General features: G+C 36.8%; 1 protein-coding gene across 1 annotated transcript; it reads right to left on the reverse strand.

Annotated features, from left to right (window-relative positions):
• Positions 1 to 5832: 5832 nt before the first annotated feature.
• LOC128365179 (NADPH oxidase activator 1-like) lies at positions 5833 to 26824 on the reverse strand. Its single transcript, XM_053325839.1, has 16 exons — positions 26759 to 26824; positions 25208 to 25382; positions 24448 to 24530; positions 23407 to 23515; positions 19470 to 19604; positions 18495 to 18602; positions 17953 to 18012; positions 17829 to 17866; positions 17589 to 17727; positions 16451 to 16519; positions 15966 to 16053; positions 12340 to 12446; positions 9952 to 10112; positions 9400 to 9508; positions 6392 to 6515; positions 5833 to 6226 (listed from the first exon to the last, which is right to left on the reverse strand). Exons 2-16 carry the CDS (start codon positions 25379 to 25381, stop codon positions 6120 to 6122), a joined length of 1611 nt encoding a protein of 536 aa, XP_053181814.1. The 5' UTR covers position 25382; positions 26759 to 26824; the 3' UTR covers positions 5833 to 6119.
• Positions 26825 to 27934: the final 1110 nt, after the last annotated feature.

Genomic DNA, 27934 nt, shown 5'->3' on the forward strand with positions numbered 1-27934 from the left:
CTTTTCAGTTGACATTTTATTGAGGATTTGCTGTAATTGCAATACCTCCTACATCCTCACACAGCTGTATTATCCAAGCAAAGCGAAGAAAGCAGTTGTTGCCACTCTGTACAGAGAACAGTGATTTGTTGTCTGACTGTTCTCACTCTATATGTAAAGCTAATAGAAATCTCTGTCTGTATTCATCCTCGCTGGCAGCAGCTGTGGCAAAGGAAGGTGGGCGTTGATTCTGTGCGCTGGGAGAGCAGTGTGGTAATTAGAGGCCTCTGTTTCATAAGCCATTTGACTGTAGCTCTCAGCAGCTCCTGTGCCCCCACCTCCCTGTTTTTTGTTTTTTTTTCTCATCCACCATCTGTGACGACGACTAAAAGCACCTAACATTTCCTCCGCTGGCAATTAATGTCCGAGCTGGTGAACTTCCCACGTCTCTGAGGGAGTCAACTTCCCCTGTCCAACTGTGTTTAATATACAGACTGCTACCTTTAGTCCAACACACAGACACACAGTTAGGAGGTGACTCACTATACATTATTCTAAGGAAGCTATTTTGCCTTTAGCATCATACAAGAGAGCAAAGATCAAGTAAACATAGCCAGGAATTCAATGTAAAAAACTCCTGTCTAAATTTACAAGGATGGATGGATGGATCGTTTTCGCACAGTTCTTTCTCTCCATCCATACTAAGCCTAAATAAAAATAAAGTTTTCTGAAAACACCATGAGGAGGGAAAACATTTAAAATCACTGGTGTGGTGAAAATAGAGATTAACAATGATTAAGCTCCAACTTCCCAGCAATTTATTAGTAGTCCAGGCAGTGGTGGAAAGTAAATAAACAATTTACAATTTGATTGTAGTTGTAAAATGTAATTTTACTTTAGTGTAGTATTTGATGCTACTTTACCTTTGTGCCACTACAGAGGGAAGTATTGTTTTACTCTACGATATCTACTATTATTTAGTATTGTAATAATTCTGTATTTTAATTAACTATATTTTTGGTTGCAGTTCTCTTACTCCTTAACTATAATCATATAATAGAATATATTGGGGTACTTTTATCTAAAGGTGCAGTAGAATTTAGTGGCATCTAGTGGAACAGACTTGGCAGAAATGATAGAAATATAATATTCATAACTATGTTTTGTTGTCATGAGTATATCATCACCTGAAAGTAAGAATCATTATATTTTAGTATACTTTCATGTTGCACCACCATGTTTCTACAGTAGCCTAGAATGGACAAACCAAAACCTGGCTCCAGAGATGGCCTTCTGCTTTTTTTCCCAAGTTTGGTGGCCATTGTAGGTTTTCCTACACAGCTGTTAGTTGCCGTTTGTAAATTTGTTGCAATCTGCGACCTCACCACTAGATGCCACTAAATCCTACACACTGCACCTTTAAGTAAAGGATCTTAAAGTATCACTAACTTTGTAAGGGTGATAGTTGGCTTGTGTAAATGTGAATAATTCATCTTACAATGTTTGATACATATGTAATACACACACAGGAACCTATATTTTATTCTTTACATATGCCACTTTGAGATTGTTGCAATACAAATTAAATGTATTATTATTATTATTATTATTATTATTATATGTATTTGTGTATTTGATGTATTCTAAGAATGATTTTATGGAGTTTATGGATTCTATGGATTTTATGTCATTTCTGTATACTGTATGTCTGTTATTGGTGAACCAAAGACCACCATGGTGGACAATAAAGTGCTATTCTATTCTACATATATTAATACTATATGATAGCTATCAATATGTGAAAATGATGTTTACACTGCTAAAGAAGTGAAATGGGTGTGGAAACATAGATGAGACACTTCAGGGACATTCTACAGACTTTGTGCTTCACGTAACACTGAATGAACTGGTTATTACTTAACTATATTTTCAGATTGATAAAACAGGTTTGGAGGTTCTTCCATTTCCACAGCTCTGAGTTTAATGAATTGCCCCTGCCTGGAGATTATTGGTTTTTGGTTCTTATTTTAGAGCCATCATAACTGCAGGTCAACGATACAGCTGCCTGATCCAGCTTTAATAATCTCTCATGCACTTTAATATGGAGGGAGTGCTGGATTTCACCACGCTTCATTCACTTCATTCATCTTTTCCATTTGATCTTCTGGAGCCTTCCAGGCTGCAGAGAGGCATCCTGCTGTATAACGCCACCGTCAACATGACGACATCTCAGGAAAGCTGTGTCCACCATGGCGACCATACCATAACCTTTAGAAAGACACAGACATGGCGTCAGTTGTCTCTCACAGTGTACGAAAGGGACATGTTAAAGCCTGGAGTGATTGGTTCCACAAAATGTTTCCGGACCTACCTGCCACATGAATACATTTAGACCAAGGGCATAACCCAACCTAAACTCAGATTAGGGCCGTTTCCACTGCAGGAACTTTGAGGTAATTTTACTGTGACCGTCGGTGCTTGTCTCCATAGCAGGAACCTCCCCTAAAGGGCAATCTTAGCCCCAAAAAATTCCTGGGTTGAGATTGACTCTGTGCTGATCGGGTATACTCGTGTCACCTCAGTAAAGTCACAGTCAAAGCTGTTGCACAACAATTACGCAACGATAGAAACTGTTGCAGAATAGTTACGTCACCTCCAGAGTCTGGTGGGTTCTATCCAGGTCCTACATTTTACCCGGAACTTCCTTAATAGAAACAGGACTACTGTGTCTCATGATACCATAGAACCACCCTCCATTCAGACATCTCAAAGTCTCCTTCATGCCTTCTGGTAAGCTGTAACAAAGCCTTGGTGAGTGTCTTTGAATAAATCTCTTTTATGAAGCTGTGAAGTAATGACGTTCCTGGCCTACTGTTGCTGTGAGCACAGTGTGTCCCAGCTCAATCTCACAAGACCGTAACTTCAGAGCTGCTGGAATCTCAGTGGTTTCCCTCAATGCTGCCCGCCTCACCATGAGGACCACCTGCTCTGTGCAGATGTACAGATGCGCTATATTCTCTACAGCTCTTTCATAAGTCTTGCTTCATTTGATTTATCATGAACACTTTGACTGTACACAGCTGATCATCATATGAGTAATTAGTGGCTGTTCTTATCTTTGATCTGAGCTGTAGCTACCACTGAGCTCATATCCTCAGTAATACTTGTAGGAATTTGGAAATTATTGCAACCTGGCAGGAATGTATGACTATAATTACTACTTTTTAAAATATATGTGTGTTTAAAATTATCCACTTTTTTTTAAAGCCCAATCTGATGAACAGATGTTGGAGAAACTGTGGTATGGTTGGGGATCGTACTCATATTTTTGGGGACTGCCCCAAAATACAGACATTCTGGAAAGACGTCAAGGAAGAAATGGAGAACTTCTTAGGGATTGAAATCCCCCTGGATACACTACTATACTTACTGGACAAAGCACCTGAACCCCAGTTTACCATTGATCAGTGCTATAGAAACATGATTACTATTAACCCTCACATACTGTTCAGATTAGTTTCTACACACCATTAGTCATGAATAAAGGTTTAATTATTCCTTAATGAAGTGTAGTATAGTTATTTATCACTATTGTATGGTCCAGGAATGATAGAATATGAAAAATAATACAATATATTTGAATGCTGATTTTTGAATGTTGTGCTAAATACAGGTCAAATGTCTACCTTTGCATATATAAACATGTGTATGAGCTACACAAAAGAATAAAAAGAATAATGATGGATTTTATCTCCATTGTTGTAAGGGTTAACTGGATGAAGTCTAACCCTCCCACAAAAATCAGATATGTCTATGTGATGGAACATATGACTGCACTCCTACAGCTATACCTACAGTATATTTGTAAGGAGATGGACACCTGTTATTCTCTACCTTGGTTAAGACTTTTATTCTTTATATGATGTTTGGATCTATGTTGTCTATTTGGACCCTAAAATGATCTACTTTTAGCCCAACAAATATATAAAAGATTTGGTATTCCTGACAGTATTTAAAGCATCATTTGTGGAGTTAAAATGTACAGAAGATGTCATTTAATATTTATGATAACAAGAGAACATTTATTGTTTTTTTAAGACATTCATCAGGTAAAATCCAAATGATACTGTATAAAAGCATCACATTTGAGAAACACATGATATAGCTATAGCACTTTTTATTTACGGCTCCTATATCACTGCTGAATATTTTTATTTTAAAAATGTTATTTAAGGATCCTCTCTTTTCTTTTTCTTTTTCTTTTTTTTAAAGAAAAACATACTCTCCCTGGAATAATGATGTGTATCTAAGTCTACAAATAATTAGAATGACCGCATTAAAATGTTATACCTACATTGAAAAATCCAGTTAATATATATGTACAAATATTAAAATATTGTTAATTTGAAAAGTTTAACTGCTGGACACAGGATGTTTCCTACTTCACTGAAAAATCCATTCTCAGTGTTTATGCAATGGATTACCACATCACACTAATTTGCATACTGAACCATGATTGGCCTCCAGCTTACACTGTCAAAGGGAGACATTTTCCACTTCTAGCAGATGATATAAAAAACAGCCTTCCAGTGTCAAACTCTGCACATACATCATGAAACTCAAATATCACAAATAATAAAGAAAACACATTTTTGATTAAAGGGGGACTTTAATTATTTGAAGACATATAGCTTCAATACACAGCTTCTGAACAACACCCCTTATTTATTATTATAAACAGCAGGTAAACATTTAATGCATACTGTAGCATACAATGGTTTGGTTATAAGCAGACATGAGGGTAATTTAAAGGTTAAATAATGCACAGTATTTGTCTTCAATCATAACTTATTCATATGTCTCAAATGTCTGATATAGTAGTGTTTCAGCGAACAGAGAGAGTTTATTTCAATTTGACACTATTAGTTTATGGAGAAAACTCATTCCCAATTAAACACTATAGTTCATTATACCCATTAAAACCATCTACATGTCCTCCTTTTCACAGCTAACTAGTGAGCCTGCAGACTGATCAGGACATTTGGACTTGTGTGCTGCTGTGGCTGCTGTGTGAGGAAGTTGACAATGCCATTGAGTGAAAGAAGTCACAAAGACCTTTCCTCTATGTTGTCCTCCTCTCCTAATCATTTCTCTTCAGCACACTGCCTCCTTTTTCATCTTGGAATAACAGATGCACCAAATCACACCTTCCACTCCACCAAATCAGTGAAAAAATAAGGTGCTCCTGTCCTTTTTTTTAATAGTTGTAAGAAAGCTGCCCTCCACTTCAGAACTATATTGGTTGCCTAGGAATTGATGGGTTTGATTTGTTTCTGTGTACAGGCTTGTTTGCTGTGTCACTATATTGCAGTGTGTACACCATATTTGATGATGCCTACACACACTATTTTTTTCGTCTTTCACAGTTTCAAGATTTCCCCATAACACCTCAAAGGAATACAGGAGTGTGCCAACCCTGGCAACACTATGAAAACTCTGAACCCACTGTCTCAGTGACAAAAACACATACACATGCCTATCTATAGTTCCAAGATTACCCATAACCACCCTTTACCTTGATCTGATCTGCTCTGGTGACTACAAAATCCTTCAAAATAAAGGTCCTAATAAATAAATGCAGTAAACACACCCTTAATGTAGAAAAATGTGCACCAGCTGCAAAAAAAACAATTCTGAACTATTTCACTTTTTATATATTCTAAGCCACTCAAGGAAAAAGCATATCATTTTAGTCCTTAAAATATAAATTAAGTTTTTTCTATTGCCTTTAAATGTTAAAATGGGTTAAATGAGTGTTACCCAACATGTAGTAGTAGTAGCTTTATTGTCATTATATTGCAAACCTGATATTCTAGAATACAGCAGGAATATTGTAGTGTTAATAAAGAAAATCAGCAGTTACAGCAGGTTTCAGAACCACAGAAATACTTTGAGTCCAAACAGAAATATTACAGTGGTGCCATATCAGACATGTGTTAGTAGGATGATAAAGTCAGTAGATGCACTGTAAGCTCTTCTAAAAGGTGCTGGTACGCTACAGTGCTTCTTTGGAGGGTGTAAATAGCCAGCACAGGTAAATGTGTTGGTTGGAGATAAGTGCGCAATGACACGCTCCGCTTTTATAACTGGGAGGTCTCACTGATGTTGGCGTTCTCCCTGTAGGCAAAGCAGCTGGGGAAGATGCCTATATTTCCTGCGCAGTGTCCCTCCAGCCACTCCTCATTAACTACAAAAGAGGAACATAAAAAAAAAGAGGCGGTCACACACACTCACATCTGAACGCAGGATGAAGCAGTGAGATTATTTCACAATCAAAATTTGCTGACAAGACATATTTTTAGGATTCCATTGACTGCTCGTTCAATATGAGGATGACCTGCCAAGGCCTCACCTTCACCCAGGATGTCGATGGTTTCCCCTTCGCTGAACTCCAGGTCCTCCGGGCCCTGAGCAGCATAGTCATACAGCGCCACCATCTGGTAGAGGATGGTACGGTTGGCCAGTGGGTCTTCTGTCTGAAGTAGGGGAGGACATGAGGAAATGTTATTAGCTGTAAAGTACATATTTTCCTGGCAGCACAATTCAATTAATCTACATAGATTTGGTTTCACGTTTTAACCCTTACATACTGTTCAGGGTCAAATTTGATCTTTTTTTTACATTTGAGAATTTTAAAAACACCCTATACACATTTCCTAATGTGACCCACAGTAGAATTTATTTTTTAATGTTGTACAGTTGATACACATTTTGTAAATGCAAATGTACAAATTAAAAAAACAAACCATAAAATAGTGATTAGGAATGTATTTCTGCCATAAGTACACTCTGCTCACTCTCTCTGATAGCTTTATTGATGCTTAATCAAACATTTATCAATGACTGATGGGGAGTTTATGAATGTGAATTGGTGTAGAGACTAATTAATAATAATCAGTAGTAGTAATATTATTATTAGTAGTAGTAGTATTTTTTTGGACCTTCCATTTGAAAAAAAAAACTGGACCATCCTCACCCAGCATGTCAAAGTAATATCAACTTGTAACTACAGCTTGTTTCAAAAACCATTATAAGCACTGTTCTAGTCTTTTTGACCACTCAAAGCTTTTACACTACATGTCACATTCATCCATTCACACACATTCATACACTGAATAGCAGGGGCTGCTACACAGGGAGCCAACCTGCTCATCAGGAGGAAAACTAACCATTCATACACAGTTCACAGTTGGCACAGCCATCTGGAGCGGTTTGGAGTTAAGTATCTTGCACAAGGACACATCGACTGGAATCAAACTGGGGATTTTTCGATTAGTGGACAGTCTTTCTACTGTAACTCCTTGACATATTGAAACCCTAATATCTAAATGGAACAATAACTACAACTGTGAATATGCCAGGTGCTCTCTCTCTCTCTCTCTCTCTCTCTCTCTCTCTCTCTCTCTCTCTCTCTCTCTCTCTCTCTATGACCCGTTTTGACATGTAACAGCTGTAAACACCCTGAAATTTGTTTGAAATTTTGACTTTTCGTACACACAAAAATGAAAATAATTTTGTTTCGGTGCTACAAATGTTTGTCCATTGAGGCTGTTCTGGGTCAAACTTGAACTGTATCTATTGACATGTGTTTAGTGAAATGAATAGTTAATAGTTTTAATAAGATAGTAGTTATGAGGATTTCTTTTTATGATGTAGCAGTGAAGACTGATGGCTCTAATGGTTCTACAATAAACCCCACACTTCCATAAAGTTATAAAATACATTTCCATCATTATTGCTATGTTATATTTCCGTGTCTTAGGTAAAAGAGGACATGATATTGTGTGATAGTAGCTGTTTTTCTCCATAAATGAGACTATCAATGCTTTCTAAACACATCTGTGGTTCAAAAATTTCAGACACTTCTTATGAGGAGATTCTTAGACCGGGTGAAAATTGACCTGGAACACTGTGAGGGTGTAGAATATGAACAGAATGTAAGGGTTAAAAGAGCAACTTATGAATAAACAGTAAATGAATCAGGCTCAGGCACCAGCTCAACATGAGCACCATAATTATTTTGCTTCACTGTGGATTACAAATGAGAATTATATGAGATTTTGTCACGAGGGGATTGTATAACAGCTGAGCTAACTGTAGAAGAATGGATAAGAGTATGTTACACTGTTCTGGATGAGTTTTCAGTGTCCACACCAACATCCTACACCTCAGTTCATTATCTGTGTACTAAAATGTGAGCCCTGTTTTTGTTAAAATTGTGGAAAACTGGCTCCATTATGAGTACGCCAAAAATCAGCAGTTCCTGTTGCTGTGCCATGTACTTGTGTATGTATAAAGAATCATTACTGGATAACTGCTGAAGAAAATCTAAAACATGTTCTGAATCTATATTTTTTCTCTGATTTCTAAGCTGACCTCTGGATGTTTATTCATGACAGACGCTGATAAAAATATCCTCGGAAATTGTCAATCGCACTGAATCTAAAACCATGTTTGTCTGTGTGTCTGTGTTATGACCTCAAGAATGAATATGAATCTTTTGAGAGCAGAACCATGCACCTGTCTCTTTCACCTCAGGCAGTATCTTTACCTCATGTCTTTCTCCCACACCTCACAGTTTGAAAACTACTACTTCTACTCTGGACTGAACAACATGTTTGTGCATTAATAAACTGATCCTAATAACCCACTGTTAAAAGGATTGATCAGTGCTCATGACCATGCTTTTGCTCCATTTCAGTTGTGTAGTTACGAGTTTAAAGACTGTGTAAAGTGAATTCAGACATTTTCTTCTAAACACATTAAATAAGTCATAAATGTATTTCTAAAAAAGATGTAAAAAGCATTTCAAAAGTTTAGATTTGAATTGTGGAGCTAGACTTCACAAACTGTGTTTCAACATTTCTGTGTTCAGGATTTAGTGGGCGGGTCTGAAAATCATAAACCCGCCCCTGCTGCTGTAGAGGTATAAATACATTCAGCGCACACTACTACTACAGTCTACAGTTAGCCAGTTAGCTGAGTTAGCCGCTGAGCTAGCCACCGAGTTAGCTGCCGAGCTAGCAGCCGAGTTAGCCGCCAAGCTAGCAGCTGAGTTAGCAGCAGAAAGCTCTCAGACGTAGCGTCCGGAAATCGGGCAGTGACAGCGTCCATGTTTCTGGTAGAGGTGGAGACTTTGATTGACAGGTGACACTTGGTAGGGGGCGGGGTTTCAGCGAACTCGGCGGACACTCCCACAGCGTTTGGCAGCAGAGAAAAAGGTGTCTTACACAACTTTGAAGCCTAATTTCATATATTTGGCGATTTTTTTCAAATTTGGCAGGGTGGTTAACAACACACTTTTCTGTGGTATGTCAAACTCATATTTATTCTTACTTTACACAGACTTTAAATCCTCACCTGGCACCACAGAGTAGCTCTTCCAGCCTCAGCCACCTCTTGCATGGTAGCGCCCGGCTCCACCTCCCCACACAGAGGAACCAACACCCGTGAGCCATGCTGCTTTTGTCTGATGAGAGAGAAAGAAGGATGGATGGTTTATGGGTTAGGGAAGTGATGGCAGGGTAATAGATGGGTCAAACATATTGACTGAGGATAGAAAATAAATGCATTTCACTTCATTCTGGTACAACACAGATGATTGCAGGCATTAAAGCACTGCTGTGTTGCATGTCAAGATAAATCATCGGCCTGGTTGTCCCATGGGATGTAATGTTGTAATATTGCAGTGCTTTTGTAATATGATGATAGTGCGCCATTGCTATGCTGCAGTTCATACACTCTACTATCATGTCCATGTAGCTGCAGCTTCAGTGTCCAATGTCTCATTCTAACTTCTCTTATATCGGACCAACAGGGTTGAATGGACAAAAAAAACCCATATTTTTAGAAATGAAGCATCACTTGTTGAGATTCAAGGAGACAGAAGTGGGTTGGCAGGCCTGTGGTTACCTGAGGCGCAGATGAGATGCCGGCTGGCCCAATTTTTCTGCGATTCGTTCTTTCAGTTCGTGGTACGGTGTGTCCAGAGGGACAGACAGAGCTACGGTGTACGTGTAGTGGACCTTCACCACCACAGATTCTTCCTCTGCTCCCTGAGATGAGCTGGGATGCTGGGAGCACAGAGCAGAAACACATTTAGAGATACTGAAAATACAGCCAGAGGGTTGTACTAGTTTATTATCAAAGATCCACCGGTGAGTACAATATATTAGGTAAGTATGTATTAACGTCAGCACTTACAAGAATAGTAGTGGCAGTATTTTTATTACTAGAACTCTGAGTGTCCCATGATGTAGCGTTAAAGATTTTACATGGACAGAATCTCTCTAATTGTCTTGGGGCCTGAAGCACTTACCAATCCTGTTATAAACCAGCATACAACACATTTAGGCTGGAAAACCACTTTCATGTTTTCTCCACTCGAAAAAATGGACTTCAATCTATCTGATCAGCACAGACCTGTACAGTGTTTTTTTAATTACTTTTGGGTCAATGTGACAATATGAGTGATATATACCCTGTTTTCTCCACATTTTATTGTTGAATGATGACACATCACTCAGTTTAACGCTTCATATCAAGAGAGTTCTGATGGCTGGTTTAACCATCTCCTTACCAACCGTTGTTGTTAAGGAGGTTAGGGTAAGGGTTAGGGTGTCATTTCCCTGCAAGTGTGTGTGCACAGCCTAGGAAATACATGTTCCAATTTTCTATCTTAGGAGAAAAGATAGAAAACATACAAATTCTTCAGCTCATTACTTTAGCCTTTGCAGGGCCTGATTTAAATCTTCTGGTAATGCTCATTTCGATTAACTTTAAATAATTACCCATGGATTTAGTGATTCAATAATGATTCAATGGGTATGACAAAGTTCATTAGATATCTTTTTTTTTGGAGGGGAATGATGATATTATATTGGTGAGGACCTATGGGACGGTTGTGGAGTTTATTGTTTTTGGTGGTTTGTGGGTTGGTTGTTTTTAATGCTTGATATAAGTGTGTTGTAGCCTCCACTTGGTAAATTAAATATACAATTGGTCACAAAAAGTCTTTCTTATGCTAAGTGCAAATAAACAAGAAGGTCTACAGCCAGGATCTGTTATTTGGATATAATAAAACTTTCACCACAGTTACTAAGATATCCCTTGGGACACATGAGTACAAAATATCATGGCAATCCATCCATACATGTTGAAATATTTAAATCTCCAGCATCGAATGAGCAGATAGATTAGAAGCCAGTCTTCTGGAATATGTATTTGGCAGAATGGTGAAAATAGTTAAAATACTATAATATCACATGCTGCAGTTAATAAATAGACTAAAAATAGGAGTCCCAGCATGTTTGCCATTGTACAGTAGCTCTTTGTTATCAGAGTAACACCAGTCTAAAGCTGTGTTTCAATGCTTTTCGTTTGAAGTTTCAAGCATGTTTCAAATCTGCTCTTTCACCACTGTTTTATTCATTTACTCACTCAAATTATCAATGAGTTTATCAATCCTATTATCCTATTATCCACAGCACATTAGTACTTCTGCCTCTACAGTGTCCCCTGGTGGCCACAGGACCGAAAACAGGCAGATTTCTTTACTTGTACATTGGGATGCTTCTAGATTACTACTGAAGGGAATTCTGGATTCAAATATTTGTTGCATTTTTTGGCATATGTAAATTCAACAATAATGAATGACTATTCTAAGTATCAATTTTCCAAGATTTTGGTGCTGTAACCGAACATTTTGACAGTGACTCAAATCTACTGAGTGTATTTTTCCTGTAAGACTGAGATAAATAAATCACTGCTGAATCCATTTAGATCATACAGTACATACGCTGTAACATGATGATTCAACTAATTGGTTAAAAACATCAAATGACCCGTCTCTAGCTGCAGCAGGTTGCCATGGCTCACTCATTGTGGGTGGGTTCATCACTCAAAACTTCCAAATCTTCTTGAGCACCATTGACAACAGAGGAACAGGAAGTCCATTAGTGATTTCATGTGAGGATAAATCTTTTTTCAGGTCACTGTTCCGTGCAGAGACACGAAAAAACTCTCAAATAGTGCAGAGAATATTTATATCCAAACGCTGACTACCTCCCCTGAGCGTCATTGTGACTTAATCGGGACACATCAGCATTCACCCTGCTAAGTTCAACCTTACAAAGCAGTTTATTCACAAGTCCACACAATCCCTCTATATTTAGATGAGGTAGAGGCAGAATCAGTTGAGGTGAAGGCTGTGTGTGCATGTGTGTGCAAGGAAAAAAGATCTAAAATGTGACTTCACCTCTCAGCACGGATGAATGTGGTTTTTCAGAAGGGGGTTATTACCTGGTCACTGGCTGCGTTGGCTGTGTACTTAGGAGGCTGGGAGGCTGGCAGAGGTGCGTGGGTGGCAGTGGTGTAGGATGGAGGTGGAGTGTCTGAGATAGAACGCACTGTGGAGAGAATACAGTACAGGTGCAGTGTGAAGTAGAAGTCTGGTGGAAAATTAGGCAGGTATATTTCAGATTCTTTATTGTTATTTTACAAAAACATGAATCGCAATTCAGGAACGCTCAGGGAAGAGGCTAAAATATTCAAATATATTCATAAAAAATAAATAAATGCTCTCATACTCTCATACTCTCATCTGCACAGCAAAACATACCATACACTCATTCATTGCCAGCTTATGCAGTTAAAATGGGATTTTAAAAAAAAGTGTTCATAGATATTATTGCACATAATAATACATTCATGCACATTAAGTTGTAATGAGTTCGAGGGGTTTCCTTTCAGTTCATAGTTCATTATGGTGATGGTCTTGGGATAGAAACTGTTCATAAATCGTGTGGTGCGTGTTTTTATGGACCTGTTTTTTTTTTGTATATGTGGTAAACTCCCCTTTTCTAAGCACTAAACATTCATATTTACATTATTTTACTTTTAAAACCAACTTTTAATCCAACATGAACAAGAAGTCCTTTAAAAGACTTTTTTTTAAATGCACCTACAGTACAATGCGTACTGCAGCTTCTGTGGCCAAATCAATCAAATCTGTCCTGAGGGTGGTGCTAGAGGAAAGGTGTTGGGGCTGTTAAAACCAAGTGTTGATCCCTTTAAGACAGAGGTGTCCAAATATTTCAGGGCCAACGTATCTGCAGGTTTTTCATTCCAACCAAGCAGGAACACCAACCTTGACTCATTAAACAACTGATCTCAGTCTTTAGATAGCTGATTGGTCAAATCGTGTGCTCTTGATTGGTTGGAACAAAAACCTGCAGGCACACTGCCATTTATGGAATAGTTGGGACACACCTGCTTTAGGAACAAAAATGTGATCAGGAAATATCATGACAATCTATCATGACAGTCTTGCATGCAAAGTAGACTTTTGGCTAGATAATAACAATAAGAAAACAGGGGATTACTAAAATAATAAGGGATCATCCTGTGGAGATTATGAATTTTAGGAAACACTTTAATTTACAGGTCTATCATTTCCTTATAATTTCTTAGAAATGTTCCATGAAAGAGCTTTGTATGTTCTATATGTAAATGTGTCTATATGTTAATGTGTCTATATGTAAATGTGTCTATATATTAATGTGTCTATATGTTAATGTGTCTATATGTAAATGTGTCTATATGTTAATGTGTCTATATGTTAATGTATCTATATGTTAATGTATCTATATGTTAATGTATCTATATGTGAATGTATCTATATGTTAATGTATCTATATGTTAATGTATCTATATGTTAATGTATCTATATGTTAATGTATCTATATGTTAATGTATCTATATGTGAATGTATCTATATGTTAATGTATCTATATGTTAATGTATCTATATGTGAATGTATCTATATGTTAATGTGTCTATATGTTAATGTATCTATATGTTAATGTATCTATATGTTAATGTATCTATATGTTAATGTGTCTATATGTTAATGTATCTATATGTTAATGTGTCTATATGTGAATGTCTATATATGTAAATGTATCTATATGTTAATGTATCTATATGTTAATGTGTCTATATGTGAATGTCTATATATGTAAATGTATCTATATGTTAATGTATCTATATGTTAATGTGTCTATATGTTAATGTATCTATATGTGAATGTATCTATATGTTAATGTATCTATATGTTAATGTATCTATATGTTAATGTGTCTATATGTTAATGTATCTATATGTTAATGTGTCTATATGTTAATGTGTCTATATGTTAATGTATCTATATGTTAATGTATCTATATGTGAATGTATCTATATGTTAATGTGTCTATATGTTAATGTATCTATATGTTAATGTATCTATATGTTAATGTATCTATATGTTAATGTATCTATATGTTAATGTATCTATATGTGAATGTATCTATATGTTAATGTATCTATATGTTAATGTGTCTATATGTGAATGTGTCTATATGTTAATGTATCTATATGTTAATGTATCTATATGTTAATGTATCTATATGTTAATGTATCTATATGTGAATGTATCTATATGTTAATGTATCTATATGTAAATGTATCTATATGTTAATGTATCTATATGTTAATGTGTCTATATGTTAATGTGTCTATATGTGAATGTCTATATATGTTAATGTATCTATATGTTAATGTATCTATATGTTAATGTGTCTATATGTTAATGTATCTATATGTTAATGTATCTATATGTTAATGTATCTATATGTGAATGTATCTATATGTTAATGTATCTATATGTTAATGTATCTATATGTGAATGTATCTATATGTTAATGTATCTATATGTTAATGTATCTATATGTTAATGTATCTATATGTTAATGTATCTATATGTGAATGTATCTATATGTTAATGTATCTATATGTAAATGTATCTATATGTTAATGTATCTATATGTTAATGTATCTATATGTTAATGTGTCTATATGTTAATGTGTCTATATGTGAATGTCTATATATGTTAATGTATCTATATGTTAATGTATCTATATGTTAATGTGTCTATATGTTAATGTATCTATATGTTAATGTATCTATATGTTAATGTATCTATATGTGAATGTATCTATATGTTAATGTATCTATATGTTAATGTATCTATATGTGAATGTATCTATATGTTAATGTGTCTATATGTTAATGTATCTATATGTTAATGTATCTATATGTTAATGTATCTATATGTTAATGTATCTATATGTTAATGTATCTATATGTGAATGTATCTATATGTTAATGTATCTATATGTTAATGTGTCTATATGTTAATGTGTCTATATGTTAATGTATCTATATGTTAATGTATCTATATGTTAATGTATCTATATGTGAATGTATCTATATGTTAATGTATCTATATGTTAATGTGTCTATATGTTAATGTGTCTATATGTTAATGTATCTATATGTTAATGTATCTATATGTTAATGTGTCTATATGTTAATGTGTCTATATGTTAATGTGTCTATATGTTAATGTATCTATATGTTAATGTATCTATATGTTAATGTATCTATATGTTAATGTATCTATATGTTAATGTGTCTATATGTGAATGTCTATATATGTTAATGTATCTATATGTTAATGTGTCTATATGTACCAAAATTCTGGCTAGTATTAAGTAAATGTCTTGTTCCAAAATGAAACATTGGGTGGACACATTTACACACCTACAATTTGACTTCTCTGTCTTTGCAATCTGCTGCAAAAGCATCACCACTGACCTTCATCAATTAAAAGGAAATTGGGTGAAACAGTAAACTCCAGGAGCACTGAAATCACAGGCAACCATAGTGAAGATGGAGCCACGGTGCCAGACTGACTGCACACATGAAAAAATATAGCTCTGACCCTAGAGTGAGCTGGCATAATAGAGGAGAGCAGCTCTGAGGGAAGAAGGCAGGAAGATTTGAGAGTCAGAGTCAGAGTAGGAGGACCACGATTGATTTTTACCCCGAGGAGGAGCTGAAGTGTTGAACTGGGCCTTTGGGCGAGTGGGTGGTTTGAGCTCCGGTGGGAGAGGAATCCCGTTGGGAACTCTCTGTGGAGGAAGACACGACAGCAAAGGGTTTTTTTTTTAAACTGTGAGAAAAAGAACATGAAATTTCCTTCCAGCAAGAATATATGTATTTTTTGTTGAAAAGAATGGAGTAATCTTTTTCCTGTTCTGGCTGAAGAGTTTTAACTCTGGCAGGAATTTTTAATGCATTTCAATGTATTTTCCCTGACACGACAGTTTTCCCGCCTGATCTCGGGGGGGGGGGGGGGGGGGGGGTGCAGCAGAGATAAAGCTCTGCTCATTATCATTTAATTTTGAGCAATCTGTGAAACGTCGCTATTAAAACTTAAAGCCTGGGCTGTTTTTCCTCTCCAGACAAGCCTGAAATATGACGGCAAAAGCATCACAAAGAATGTTATTACAGCAACAAATACATTACCTTGTCCTTTTTGCTTTTGGTCGTCTTGACTTCTGCTGGCTCAAGCAGGGACATTGGCACGAGTCCTCTCTGAAAAATATGAATACAAATCACACACGGAAACATAAAAGATTCTGACTTACAATAAAAAGCTGCTTTGTCAAAAGCCATCAGGACCACTCACATCAAACACTCAATGTTGTGTCTGAGAGTTTGGTGGTTTGAACAACCTGAAAAGGATTTCTGTTCTGCTATTGTGTCCAAATCATACAAGGTGGGGTTTGAAGATTAAATGTACTTAAAATGGATTGCTTTTATGTTATTGTTTTTCCCCATAATTATACTGTGGAAGTATCATAAAGACTTTGTGGAGAGGTGAAATGTATGTATGTATATACTGAGAAATTTGCTACCTGGTGAAAAATATCTTTAGGGAGTGGTTGGGTGACTCTCTATATAAATCTGAGTCAATTTGCACCAAAACCAACATAGTTATAAACTGATAAGCTTCAACAAACAATATTTTCTATAAAAACAATTCTGCAAATCCAAAAGGAGTCACTCGTAGTGACAACATTTTAAGAAAGTTGTAGTGTCTTTCAGCCAATTGTTTTGGTTTCACCAAAACTTTAATGTGTTGGTTCACTCACACAGCTCTCATCAATCTTGTTAGCAAGTAGCTGGTATACATGGTGGGGTAGCTGTGGCTCAGGAGGTAGGTAATCAGAAGATTGGGGGATTCAATCCCCAGCTCTTCCAGTTCACATGTTCATGTGTCCTTGAGCAAGATACTTAACTTCAAATTGCTCCCAATGGGTGCACCATCAGTGTATGAATGTGACATGTAGTTCAAAAGCACTTTGGGTGGTCAAAAGACTAGAAAAGTACAGTCCTAACCCCTAACCCTAACCTATTTACCATAGTGGGGCATGAAGCAGCTGAAGAGATAGATATTTTTCAGGAGATGATGGACAGTAAAGCAGATCTAAAAGTAGAATGAATATTGGACTTGTGAATATAAGACACACATGAAGATATGTGTTTTAAAACTCAAGTAGAGAAACACAAAAACAAATTCAGTGCACCAACTCTTAAATGGTAGTCTTTAGGATTAAACCTGTATCTTGGACTTACTACATTAGATTCTCTTTCTCCTCACCTGTCCATCATATATGACAGTTGCCATCCCATCCCTGTCCTCCTCACCAAATAAAAATAACATGGCGCCTCCAGGCACTGTCAACTGGCCCGGACCCCGAGCCATGAAAGGAACCCGCATACGCATGTATCGAGAATCCCTGACAGAGAGTAAAAAACCATACATCGTCAATTCACTGGACAATAATAGTATTTCTTAATTACAGGTCAATATTATTACCATGTGATGGGTGATACTCACTGTGGTCCATCCACTTTGGGCTCATAGAAACCGGGCTTCTGTTGAGTGGATGGAAGGATAGCAAAGTTAGTGACTGACATTAATATCAGAAATGTATCCACACTGACTCTTTGGTTAGTCTTACCTGCATCCTGAGAGGTTCAAAGCCTCCAAAATCATCATTAGGAATCATGGAGGAAATCACCTGCGAGGAGAGCATCATAGTACTGAAGTACTGACTTTGGATGTAGATCTTTAAGCATCTTATCTTCAGGGCTGTATATTTTGTTAAAATGACCAGTTTGAATGTCCCATTTATCATTCTTGGGCTACAAACAGACAGCTGAAAGCAACCAATCATACACCAGCCAATGAATTTATTATCCAAATGGCATGTCAAGTTTACATGCTGCTTGGATACATTTAGTTCCATCACTCTATCGCACTACTAGTGTCCATGTCTGAAAATAACAATATTTTTAGATTTTCTCTGGTAATACAAAGCGTAGTATCAACTAGCTTAGTTCCACTATAACTCATGTAAGGGTGAATGCCTGATGGCTAAGAATTCTGTTTCTGTTCTTTCAATTAGTGTTATTAAAACTAAAATGTGCTTCCTTTAAGCTGTATTGTGGACAACGACACATAGATACCATAGACCAAACATTCACCATAGAGACACTCTACCTTTGCTTTGCCCAGAAAGTCTCTCTGCTTGAGCTGTTCCACTTCCTGTTTCCTGGGACGAAACACCACACCCTCAGGCACCAGGAGAGGAGCCAGGACCTCCTGATTCTGTTCAGTGAAACAGTTGTTAAAGAGTTTTATTTGAATAACCGTTGTCTCACCTTATGTACTGGCCAAATACAGGTACTGTACAGGTGAACTAAGAGTCACCAGACACAATGATATGGGCTTGTTACTTCCTTAATGTGATTTTATTCCAACTGAAACTGGACAGATGGGATGTTGCTCACAATTTGTAGATACATTTGCAAGTCCAAAATTATGTGGCATTCCATCCAGTAGTTGTTGAGATGTTTGAGTCTGGACCAAAGTGCTAGGCTGATGGACAGATGGACATTACCATCCATAGACCCATGCTGCTAATTTAACTCAAGGTCCACACACTAGATTTTTTATCAAGGCTTTCAGTCACATCTTGTGGCCTTTATCAAAGGATAGCTTTTATTCAATTGTCAGCTAAATTTAAAGTTTGGCAGCAATGGTACATGCATAGCAGAAAGTGTTTCTTTAGTTCAGTATTGTACAACTCACTCTCAACAAAATAACTACATTGTAGTATTGCTGCTGATTGACTATCAGCTGATAGAATTTCAGAATACCTGCCTCCTTACACCACCCACACCTGCGTTTTAGCTACGTGACAACTAGTACACCAGCATGACCATGGAGCGCTGCCAATGACTAACCGTTGTCCAGGAAGTTTCCATTCCATTGTGTGTTTAAAGAGGTGAGGACAGAAATATTCTCATCTTTCTTTCCTTGTTGTGACATTGTTACCAATGATATAAATGTGGCACAGAAAACACAATAAAATAAAGTAAATAAATGAACAGTGCTGGGGTAATTGAGTTTGGAAATTTGTCTCCAAAGTCAGTCTCATGCCCTTTCAGAGTTGTGAAAGTTCATGATACTCACCATGATACTGTCTAAAGCCACCTCTATGTTTCCTCCTCGACCTCCGCCTCTCTCCTGAGACACTGACAGCAGCACCTTCCTGGCCTGCTCCCACTGGCCCATCCGACAGTACACAGCTGCTGCATTATATAACACCTAGGGGACATCACAGGCATAATATTATTGTGTGAAAAACATTTAATATGGACATTTATTAACATGTGAGAACTCAGGGGATTTTCATAGTGACGTCAGTATCAATTATTCACTGATTACCTAACTGATCATTCTGTTTTGCAAAACTTACATTCTGTTTTGGGGACAAATCTCCCTATGCACTACAGTTTTAAGACACTGGAGGATGGAGCACATTTCAGCTACAAAGGCTAAAAAAAGCTGCATTATTATTCAGGTATTCATCAGGGTGATATGTCTGTGCATTAGATGCTTCTGTTGGAGCAGTGCTTTAACCAGCCAGAGACCTGTGCCAGTTTTTCCATCTTCAGGAATTACACAATTCATTGTTCATCCTTTTTTTTTTTGTAATTGTGTCATATAAATTGTCAGACTACTTTGGGGATATTTGCGCCTTTTATGTGTAAGCGTTGCAGGTCCCCGTGTTCAATTTTTCATTTGTTAATTTTTATCTTATGTTTGTCATAATTCCCTAAAATATTGTTCTATGGAAAGCTAAACAATAGCTGCTTCTGTCACTCCAGGAATTTATAATGAAGACATTCCAACAACTACGAGCTGAAGACAAAGGAACATTTGTCTGTCCATTGTGAAAGAAAAATGCATGTCAGTTATGTAATTGCTTTGTTCTCTTTATTATGAAGTGTCCAGCCTTTATTTGATTATTCAAATAATGATTAATTGACAGAGCTTAGCAAAAGCTCAATCAGAATGACTCTTTTGTGAAGTTTGAAATCTCATATCCTTCTCATATTTCATGCATGTTCACTTTGCTTTCTAGCTAGTCATTGACTGTGGGCGTGGACAGATTATAACCTCTTCATCAGCTGGTTACATCTATCCAATAGCACAGCAGCTTCACTGTTATCTTTTTTTTTAAATTCTATCTTTTCTCTGCATTAGTCCTTTCGCCTGTTTCTGCTCAGTCTTTGCAGGATTATCAGTGTCATCACTTCATCAGTTACCACCGTCAGTTTCTGGACTCCACAGGAGATCCTTCTATCTATCTATCTATAAATCTATCTCACAGCTGCTGAGGGATAATGTCCCTGCACCAAAGGCTGTTTATGACTATCATTACTAACTTTGTTGTAATAAACATGATCTTTTCTCTGTTCATTTGTCTCTCCTGATTGAAATTAGGTTTATAAGGATTTTAGAGTGGGACATTAAACAGTGAGACTCCAATCTTAAAACTGAATCATGTTAATATACAGTCTTAAAAGAGTTTTTGCATGAGAAGGACTGTATTTGTCTTCCTATTTCTTACAGTGGAATGTAGCAGGTGAGGAATGATTACAGCAAACCAAAACTCTTTCAAAGTACATATAGTATTGACATTGAGTATTGTATTCAACCTAGACATCCTTTAATTGCATATTATAAATTTTAATGCCAATGATTTTGGATACTTTGGGATCAGAGGCGCAAGCTAGAAGCACAGCACAGTCATGTTATCTCTATATAAAGGTGTTAGCAAACTGTGTCCCATTTATACATTTGTCTATCTATCATTTGATGCCAGACAAGAAGTGTGCATTTGGTTTTTTCGTTTATTTGGATGATGACAGCTGCTCTTTGTTGCTACACTTAAGTTTGATGAGAAGGAAATTTACATGGCTTAAAACCAAAATGAATGACCTAAAAGAGGCAAAACAAGGTTGTGAGTGGGTTCTATGGGTTTATCATCTGGTGACACTTAAACATCATCACACTGCAGGAAGTCTTTCCTGCCATCTGCCATCACAGTGTTTAATGTGCTGAAGTAATGACTGGTTTTATGGTGTCGTACACAGGTTCATTTTGTTTTAGGTGTTATATCTTTTAGATATTTAGATATTTTTTTATCACCTTTACTGGCACTTTAGAGTATTTTATTATTAATTGTTACATAAATATACATATATTTGTTTTATTAGTACAACTTTTGGGTATTTTTAGTAATAAGTTTTAGTTAGTTAGAGTGTGTTTTCTATGTGATGTTTAGACCATTCTGACTTCCTCTTAATAAATAACCAATGCCTCTCTGTTACAATGAAGGAATTAAAAGTTAGAGATGTGTTTCTTTGTAATGTTAAATATGGAGTTCTTAAGTGTGGATTTAGCTGATGTAAACCAAGCAATTTCCTGTGAAGGATCAATAAAGTATTTATCTATCTATCGTAAAAAACAGTGTATAAGACGCAAAGCGATTTTCTTTTTCATTTAAAAGTGAAGTGCGTCTTATATACCAGTAAAATGCAGAGAGGCTGGAACTGAATATGATTATAAGTATGTCCACAATAAGAACGATAACTATAACAATAACTATCATTTTAAATATAATGATGTGATTCGGCAGCTAATGAAAATAGACTATTGATGACATGTTAATGTTGTATGTTGTACAGAAAAATGATCAGAAGTATTTCAGACACTAGTTGCTGTGATGTTTCAGTATTTACAGACCAAACTGATGTTGAAGTGTGACTTGGGTGCAGTAGTCTATTTACACATAGTGACAGCTCTGATAAAGAGTTTTTGGGACTCTAGCGAGCACACAGTTACACTCTGTATCAAATATGTGAAGTTACTGTGTTCTTTTAAAAGATTTAATTGAAACTCAGCCTAACCCGAACACAGTCAGAGTTAATATACCAGTCCTGTTCAGTTAATCAAATCATTACCAGACCATCAACCATTATCCTGACACACTGTTTCAGGTGTAATATGTGTATTTTAGTTGTGTTTCTAATAAAAGTACATTGAGAAAGTTTAAGTATGAACATATGTGTTTATAATGAATAACTACTGGTACATTCAAATAAACCAGTCTTTAATAGAAAAGTGTTTTTCCCTGCATGACTCCCCCCAAAATAGACTAAGACTTATACACTGGGGTGACTTATACACAACGGTTTTTACGGTATCTATCTGATCTGTTGTTCATGTATAAAATATATTTATAGAGTCTAGCTTTAAAGATGTACTCAGTTATGTAGTGAAAGGCAATAAAAAGATTTCTTTTTTTTAAAATAGATTGTGATGAATTTTTTGGTTCTTCTTTTATTTACACCCATTGATTACCACCCAGCCCAAGGTCTCCACTGAAGATGGCTGGTTTTCAAGGATGTTCAAGTACCCATTTAGCTGGATCTTTAAGCAATCAGTGCATAAATGTATGCAGAGCAATGTCCAAACCAATACCCTCTTTATCACTGACTATAAATCCTTGATTCTGCAATCTACCAACCACTGTTTCACCCTCTAGCCTCCCTAATTAAACTATAATTATCATTACCAGGCGTGCTTGTGTGAATCGATATGCTGCTTTAGAATCAATCAGTTCATTGGAGTGTGCTCTTCAACAACTTTTCATCAGATCAGAAGGCAGCTGACTGCATCTGTAGTGATTTTTCATTAAGCTGCCACAGTTCAGCCTCCTTTGACTGGCTGAGGGCACAGGTGCATCATCTGCAGGAAGCCACAGGTTGTGTAACCTCTTGCTTAACCTCCATCAATGAAGCTTTGTTAGCTCACAGGTGTATCTTCAATTTGAAGTACACAATGGAGGTGATGTCAGTTCTCTCTGTTTTCATTCGTCAGTACTGATAGATGTCATGGATTGGATTTCATCGTAATGTGTCGAGAGAGGCCTGCTGGGTGACTGGTGTTTCTCTATGCGAGTGCAGGTGTGCTGTGCAGTTTGTGTGTGTGTGTGTGTGTGTGTGTGTGTGTGTGTGTGTGTGTGTGTGTGTGTGTGTGTGCGAGGCAAGTGTCAGACCTGCCAGCTGTAGAGTTTGAATCGCAGTCCCAGCTGTTTGTAGTCGATGACAGTGTTTCCTCTCATGTGCTTCTGGGCCCAGATACAGTCTGAGAGAGCCTCTTCCAACCTGGACAGATAGTAATGCACAGAACAGACAAACAGATGTGTACAATAATAGATGAAAAACAATAGAAATGAAGCACCCTGGACTCAAATCCTTCATAAATGACCCACAATCCAAACATAATGTTGTTTTGACCGCATGCATTCCACTTAGTTTTTTATATGGACGGTTATTTAGTGAACTTCAGAGGTGCTGGTGGATTTTGTTACCTTTAAACACACAGCAGGCTACCTATTTCCCTGTTTACAGTCTGTATGCTAAGCTCAAGGGCTGCTAATGTGGCTTCACTTTATCATACAGATATGAGAGTGGTATCAATCTTGTCACTCAACTCTCACCAAGAAAGCATATTTCTCAAGATATCAAACTATTCCTTCAATGCATCCATGGTCTAACTACAAAGTCCAACCCATAAAGTCATCAGAAATGTTCGGAAATGCTCCCCCCCCACCCCTCCCTGTCGTCCTATGGTATCAACCTGCCTTTCCCTCTAAAACTGATTCTTAAATCCAAGATTGAGTTGTCACTTATCTTTTAAAAAGAACTGTAATACATTACAATTCTATTCGCACCTCTTTCAGAATTATGGTCAAAAGTGGCAGTTACAGCATTTCAGACAATTCTTCTTCAAACACTATCTTTCACATGCTAAACCTCAGTATAACAGTAGCACAAGTACAGAACAGTGATTAAATCAACCAATATACTGATTCATGTCATTTACACATCAATATCTTGTCAGCCACCATAAGTTGTTGTTCATAATAGACTAAGTAAGACTAGCAGTAGCAATAAAACCTTTGAGTGTGTTGCATTGAACAAGGGCGGTTTTGTTATGTTATGAATGTAACGCCTCATTGACAAAAGAGGGTTAGAGAGTGACTTTGTCTTGCTGTAATGTAGTGCATTGTTTGGGACACAGTGCTGTCTTCTACCTGTCAACCTGTATCATCACTGCTGATCTCTGGAAGAAAGCAACAGCCAGACGTTCATCCTTGGCAATGGTCAAGTCTAAAGCCTGGACATCACAGAAGGGAAAAGACAAGTTTAAGAGGGACACAGACAGATGAAAGTGCACGTGATACATTATGTTTCTTTTTTGTATTTAGTTCTGTAGTCCAGCAAGCAGGTTTGAAGATCATCTTTCACAACTGCACTGACTTTTGACTCGTATGTCATGGACGAACATGGCTTTAAAGTGCACTTAACATTGTAAAGGGGACATATGAAGCTTAGATTTGGATTCCCTGCATCTTTTACCAGTAAAAAACACAAGTTTTAATTTAAGGAGAAGAAGCCTGGTAGGAGCTAAGAGGCATAACGTTTTCATCAACCCTCTTGACATTCTTCTAGACAGAAATTCATACAAAACACATGGACTGGTTGGGTTAGGGTTAGGCTTAGGGGTAGATGTGCAACATTAGAAAATCTTAGAATTTTCATGCATGGTGCCACAGGTATGAAAACAGGCTTAAGACAAAGCTAGAAGTGGTATGCTATGCTATAATGCTATGAAGTTAGCTTTTTGTTCTTCCCTGATTTCAGCTTAACTTTTCCATGTTTATGTGTTCATATCTAGATATCTGCTTTCAAGTTGTTTTGGGTTGTTGTTCTGAGTAATTTGTATACATGCCCAAAGCATGACCATTAATCAAGACCCTATGAGCAATTACGGCAAACTAAGGATGAAGAAACCTTTAAGGCCAGGTCCAGCTGTCCCAGACACAGGTGAGCGGCGGCAGTATTGAACAGAGTACGAGACGTGGGTTCAGTGATCCCCTCGAGTTTAGCCAGAGCTCCCTGCCAGTCCTTGGCATCCATCGCCTGCACCTCCTCATCCCATAGCCGCAGTAAGTCAGTATAAAGCATTCTGGATGTTGAAGAAAAGAGGAGAACAAAATCAAGACCAATAGACAAAAAAAAATAAACCATAAACAGGTCGTGACTTGAGATGGTTTTCAAGATGGTGAACTGGAACAACTTCCAGTTCAAGCAAGGACTAAGCAGCAACAAAATGTCAAATAAGAGATTTGAGATGTATCCACTGTTGGTGAACTTGTCCTGCTGCTTTGTTAGGCGCTGGGGCCTATTTTATTTATTTGTTATTCTCCATATATATGATTCCACTAGTACAGATTATCAGTAGTTTCAGCAACATTACTGATGCAACGCTGATGACACCACGCTATACTTGATAGACTGTTTGTATTGAATAACTTTTTAAATGTAAGTAGGAGCTGGATGGTGAATCATTTCCTGTAGTTAAATGCAGATAAAACTGAGGTCTTGATTAGTGGTCCTGATAACCTTCACTCAGTGATCAGGCAGAACCTTGGTACCTTATCCTCATCTTCTCGGTCTAGTCTGCATAATCTTGGTATCATTTCTGACTAATCCATTAGTTTGGATGCCTATATCGAGACACTGACTCAGTCTTTGTTCTTTCACTTAAATTTAGGTCTGTTGGAGATATTTATACATTCCTTTATCACTTCACATTGTCAAATGGTGTCACCACAAAAGAATGATAAATATTAAATATTTTATCTATCTACAGTGTGTTTAAGTGGACTTATACTAATAATGACTTCATTTAAAAAATGCAAACGGTTCCTGATTGACATGATTCCCCAGATTAAATGTAATATTTAGAACAATTGTATTCCATTACCTTTATTTAATATAAAATAAATAAATATAATGTAAGATCATGCCAAACTAGTTGATATGGTGTTTTATTGAGAATTTAGTGTTTTTAAGCAAGTTGAATTATTTGATTGAGTTTTTTAGTGTTAACTAAAATACAAATGTTGTTAATTTCCTCTGCAGAAAATGACTCATAAAGTTAAACTCTGACAGTTTACACATCTATCAATATTCAGCAAAGTAAAGCAAATAAAAGAGGGAAATATGAATTAAAATAAAGTTTAAATTAAGCAGCTTGAAAATTATGGGAAAAATAGAAGTGAATGTTATGGCTGGATCAAAGCCAAATGTGATGCATAATCAAAATATATTTAGTTTCACCTGTTAATAACTATTAAAAATCCATTTAAAAATTTAAAATATAGAGAGAAACCTGCACACAAACTGCACTGATGTTTAGGAGTTTCAATCTGCATCATTTTCCTGGAACACTTCCTTGTACTCAATTCTTATCTGCACATTTTGTCCATATGAGTCTATACAAACTAAACAGTTCATTATAGACATTGTCAAATCAGCTACATTTTAACTGCTGCTTACCTTTTGCCCCTGAATAAGATGCCAATGAGAATTCAATCAGTGTCCAGTCCTGCTTCTCTACCTGCTGCTGGCCTCCTCATGTGTGCCAACAGGGAAGTGACACTGAGTCAAACATGCCTCCCCAGGAGTCTCCACCCTGCTGTGGCTACAAGGAAGTTGTGCATCCAGATTCCCCAGATAGGACGAGGCACGTAGGAATTCACTGGAATTCATTTGTTAGTGTGGCAATTACAACATACATGAGTCACAAAGGATTGGAATAAACCTGTTGAACTAATAACACCATGGTTAAATCAAATAAAAACAAATCTGGTGTTAATGATTTAGGGTAATACCCCAAATTTCTGGAGCTCCATTGTGTGGTAAAAGCTTCCACTCTATGACTGTATGGACAGCCTTGATTAAAAACTTTAATCCTAAACACTATTTGAACCAGAGATTGTAATCCAGGAACTCCCCAGCTATGAAATCCTGTAACAATACAGGTTATAGTTTCTATGGCAGGTGTCCATATTATGAGTCACCATGTTATGCTGCTACAACGTGCAGAGTTGTAGTAACTCTCTTGGGTTTACATCATAGATTTACTAAGATGTTTTGAATGAGGTCTATTCAGAGGGACCTTTGACCTCCTGTTATAAAGAGCATTTCAGAGAAGGAAGTCAAAGGAAAAATGATTCTGCTTTCCAGAAGACACCTGACTTCAAGTATTAACTGACTGAGAGGGAATAATAAAACGTTCTCTGTGCATACTGGGTCGACCTGCTGGTCATGCTGGGTTTTATTGTTTAGTAGCCACAGTGTCGCCCCACCCACGCACACACACACACACACACACACACACACACACACACACACACACTTACAGATAAATGTAGTACAGCCTGATTTCAGCCTGTGGAACTAGTATTCCGATTGTTAACTTATATAAAAGTGGAAACACTACAAAGTGAAAATACTCTTACACTTCATTTTAAAATGAAATATTGATAATAGTATGGCAGAACTCAAGCTGCTTTTTTCTTGTCTTTAAAATGTTTCCTTTGTGCTTTGTGATTAATACGGAATTGCAATCTTAATACTTAATTAGAAGAATGAATTGAATGAAACATTTAGAGGAAAAAATGTATTAAAATGTTATCAGCATATGACTGTTGTATCAGGTCAATGTGAAGC

The sequence above is a fragment of the Scomber japonicus genome, chromosome 9 (assembly GCF_027409825.1).
Source record: "Scomber japonicus isolate fScoJap1 chromosome 9, fScoJap1.pri, whole genome shotgun sequence".
Classification (NCBI taxonomy): Eukaryota; Metazoa; Chordata; class Actinopteri; order Scombriformes; family Scombridae; genus Scomber; species Scomber japonicus.

What these genes read in the sequence shown, in the direction of transcription:
- LOC128365179 (XM_053325839.1), bottom strand. Translation starts at nt 25,381, where the DNA reads ATGCTTTATACTGACTTACTGCGGCTATGGGATGAGGAGGTGCAGGCG. An exon ending in AGCTGGACCTGGCCTTAAAG is followed by an intron (nt 24,531 to 25,207) that starts GTTTCTTCATCC and finishes TGTGATGTCCAG; the next exon opens with GCTTTAGACTTGACCATTGC. An exon ending in TGGCTTTAGACAGTATCATG is followed by an intron (nt 18,603 to 19,469) that starts GTGAGTATCATG and finishes TTCACTGAACAG; the next exon opens with AATCAGGAGGTCCTGGCTCC.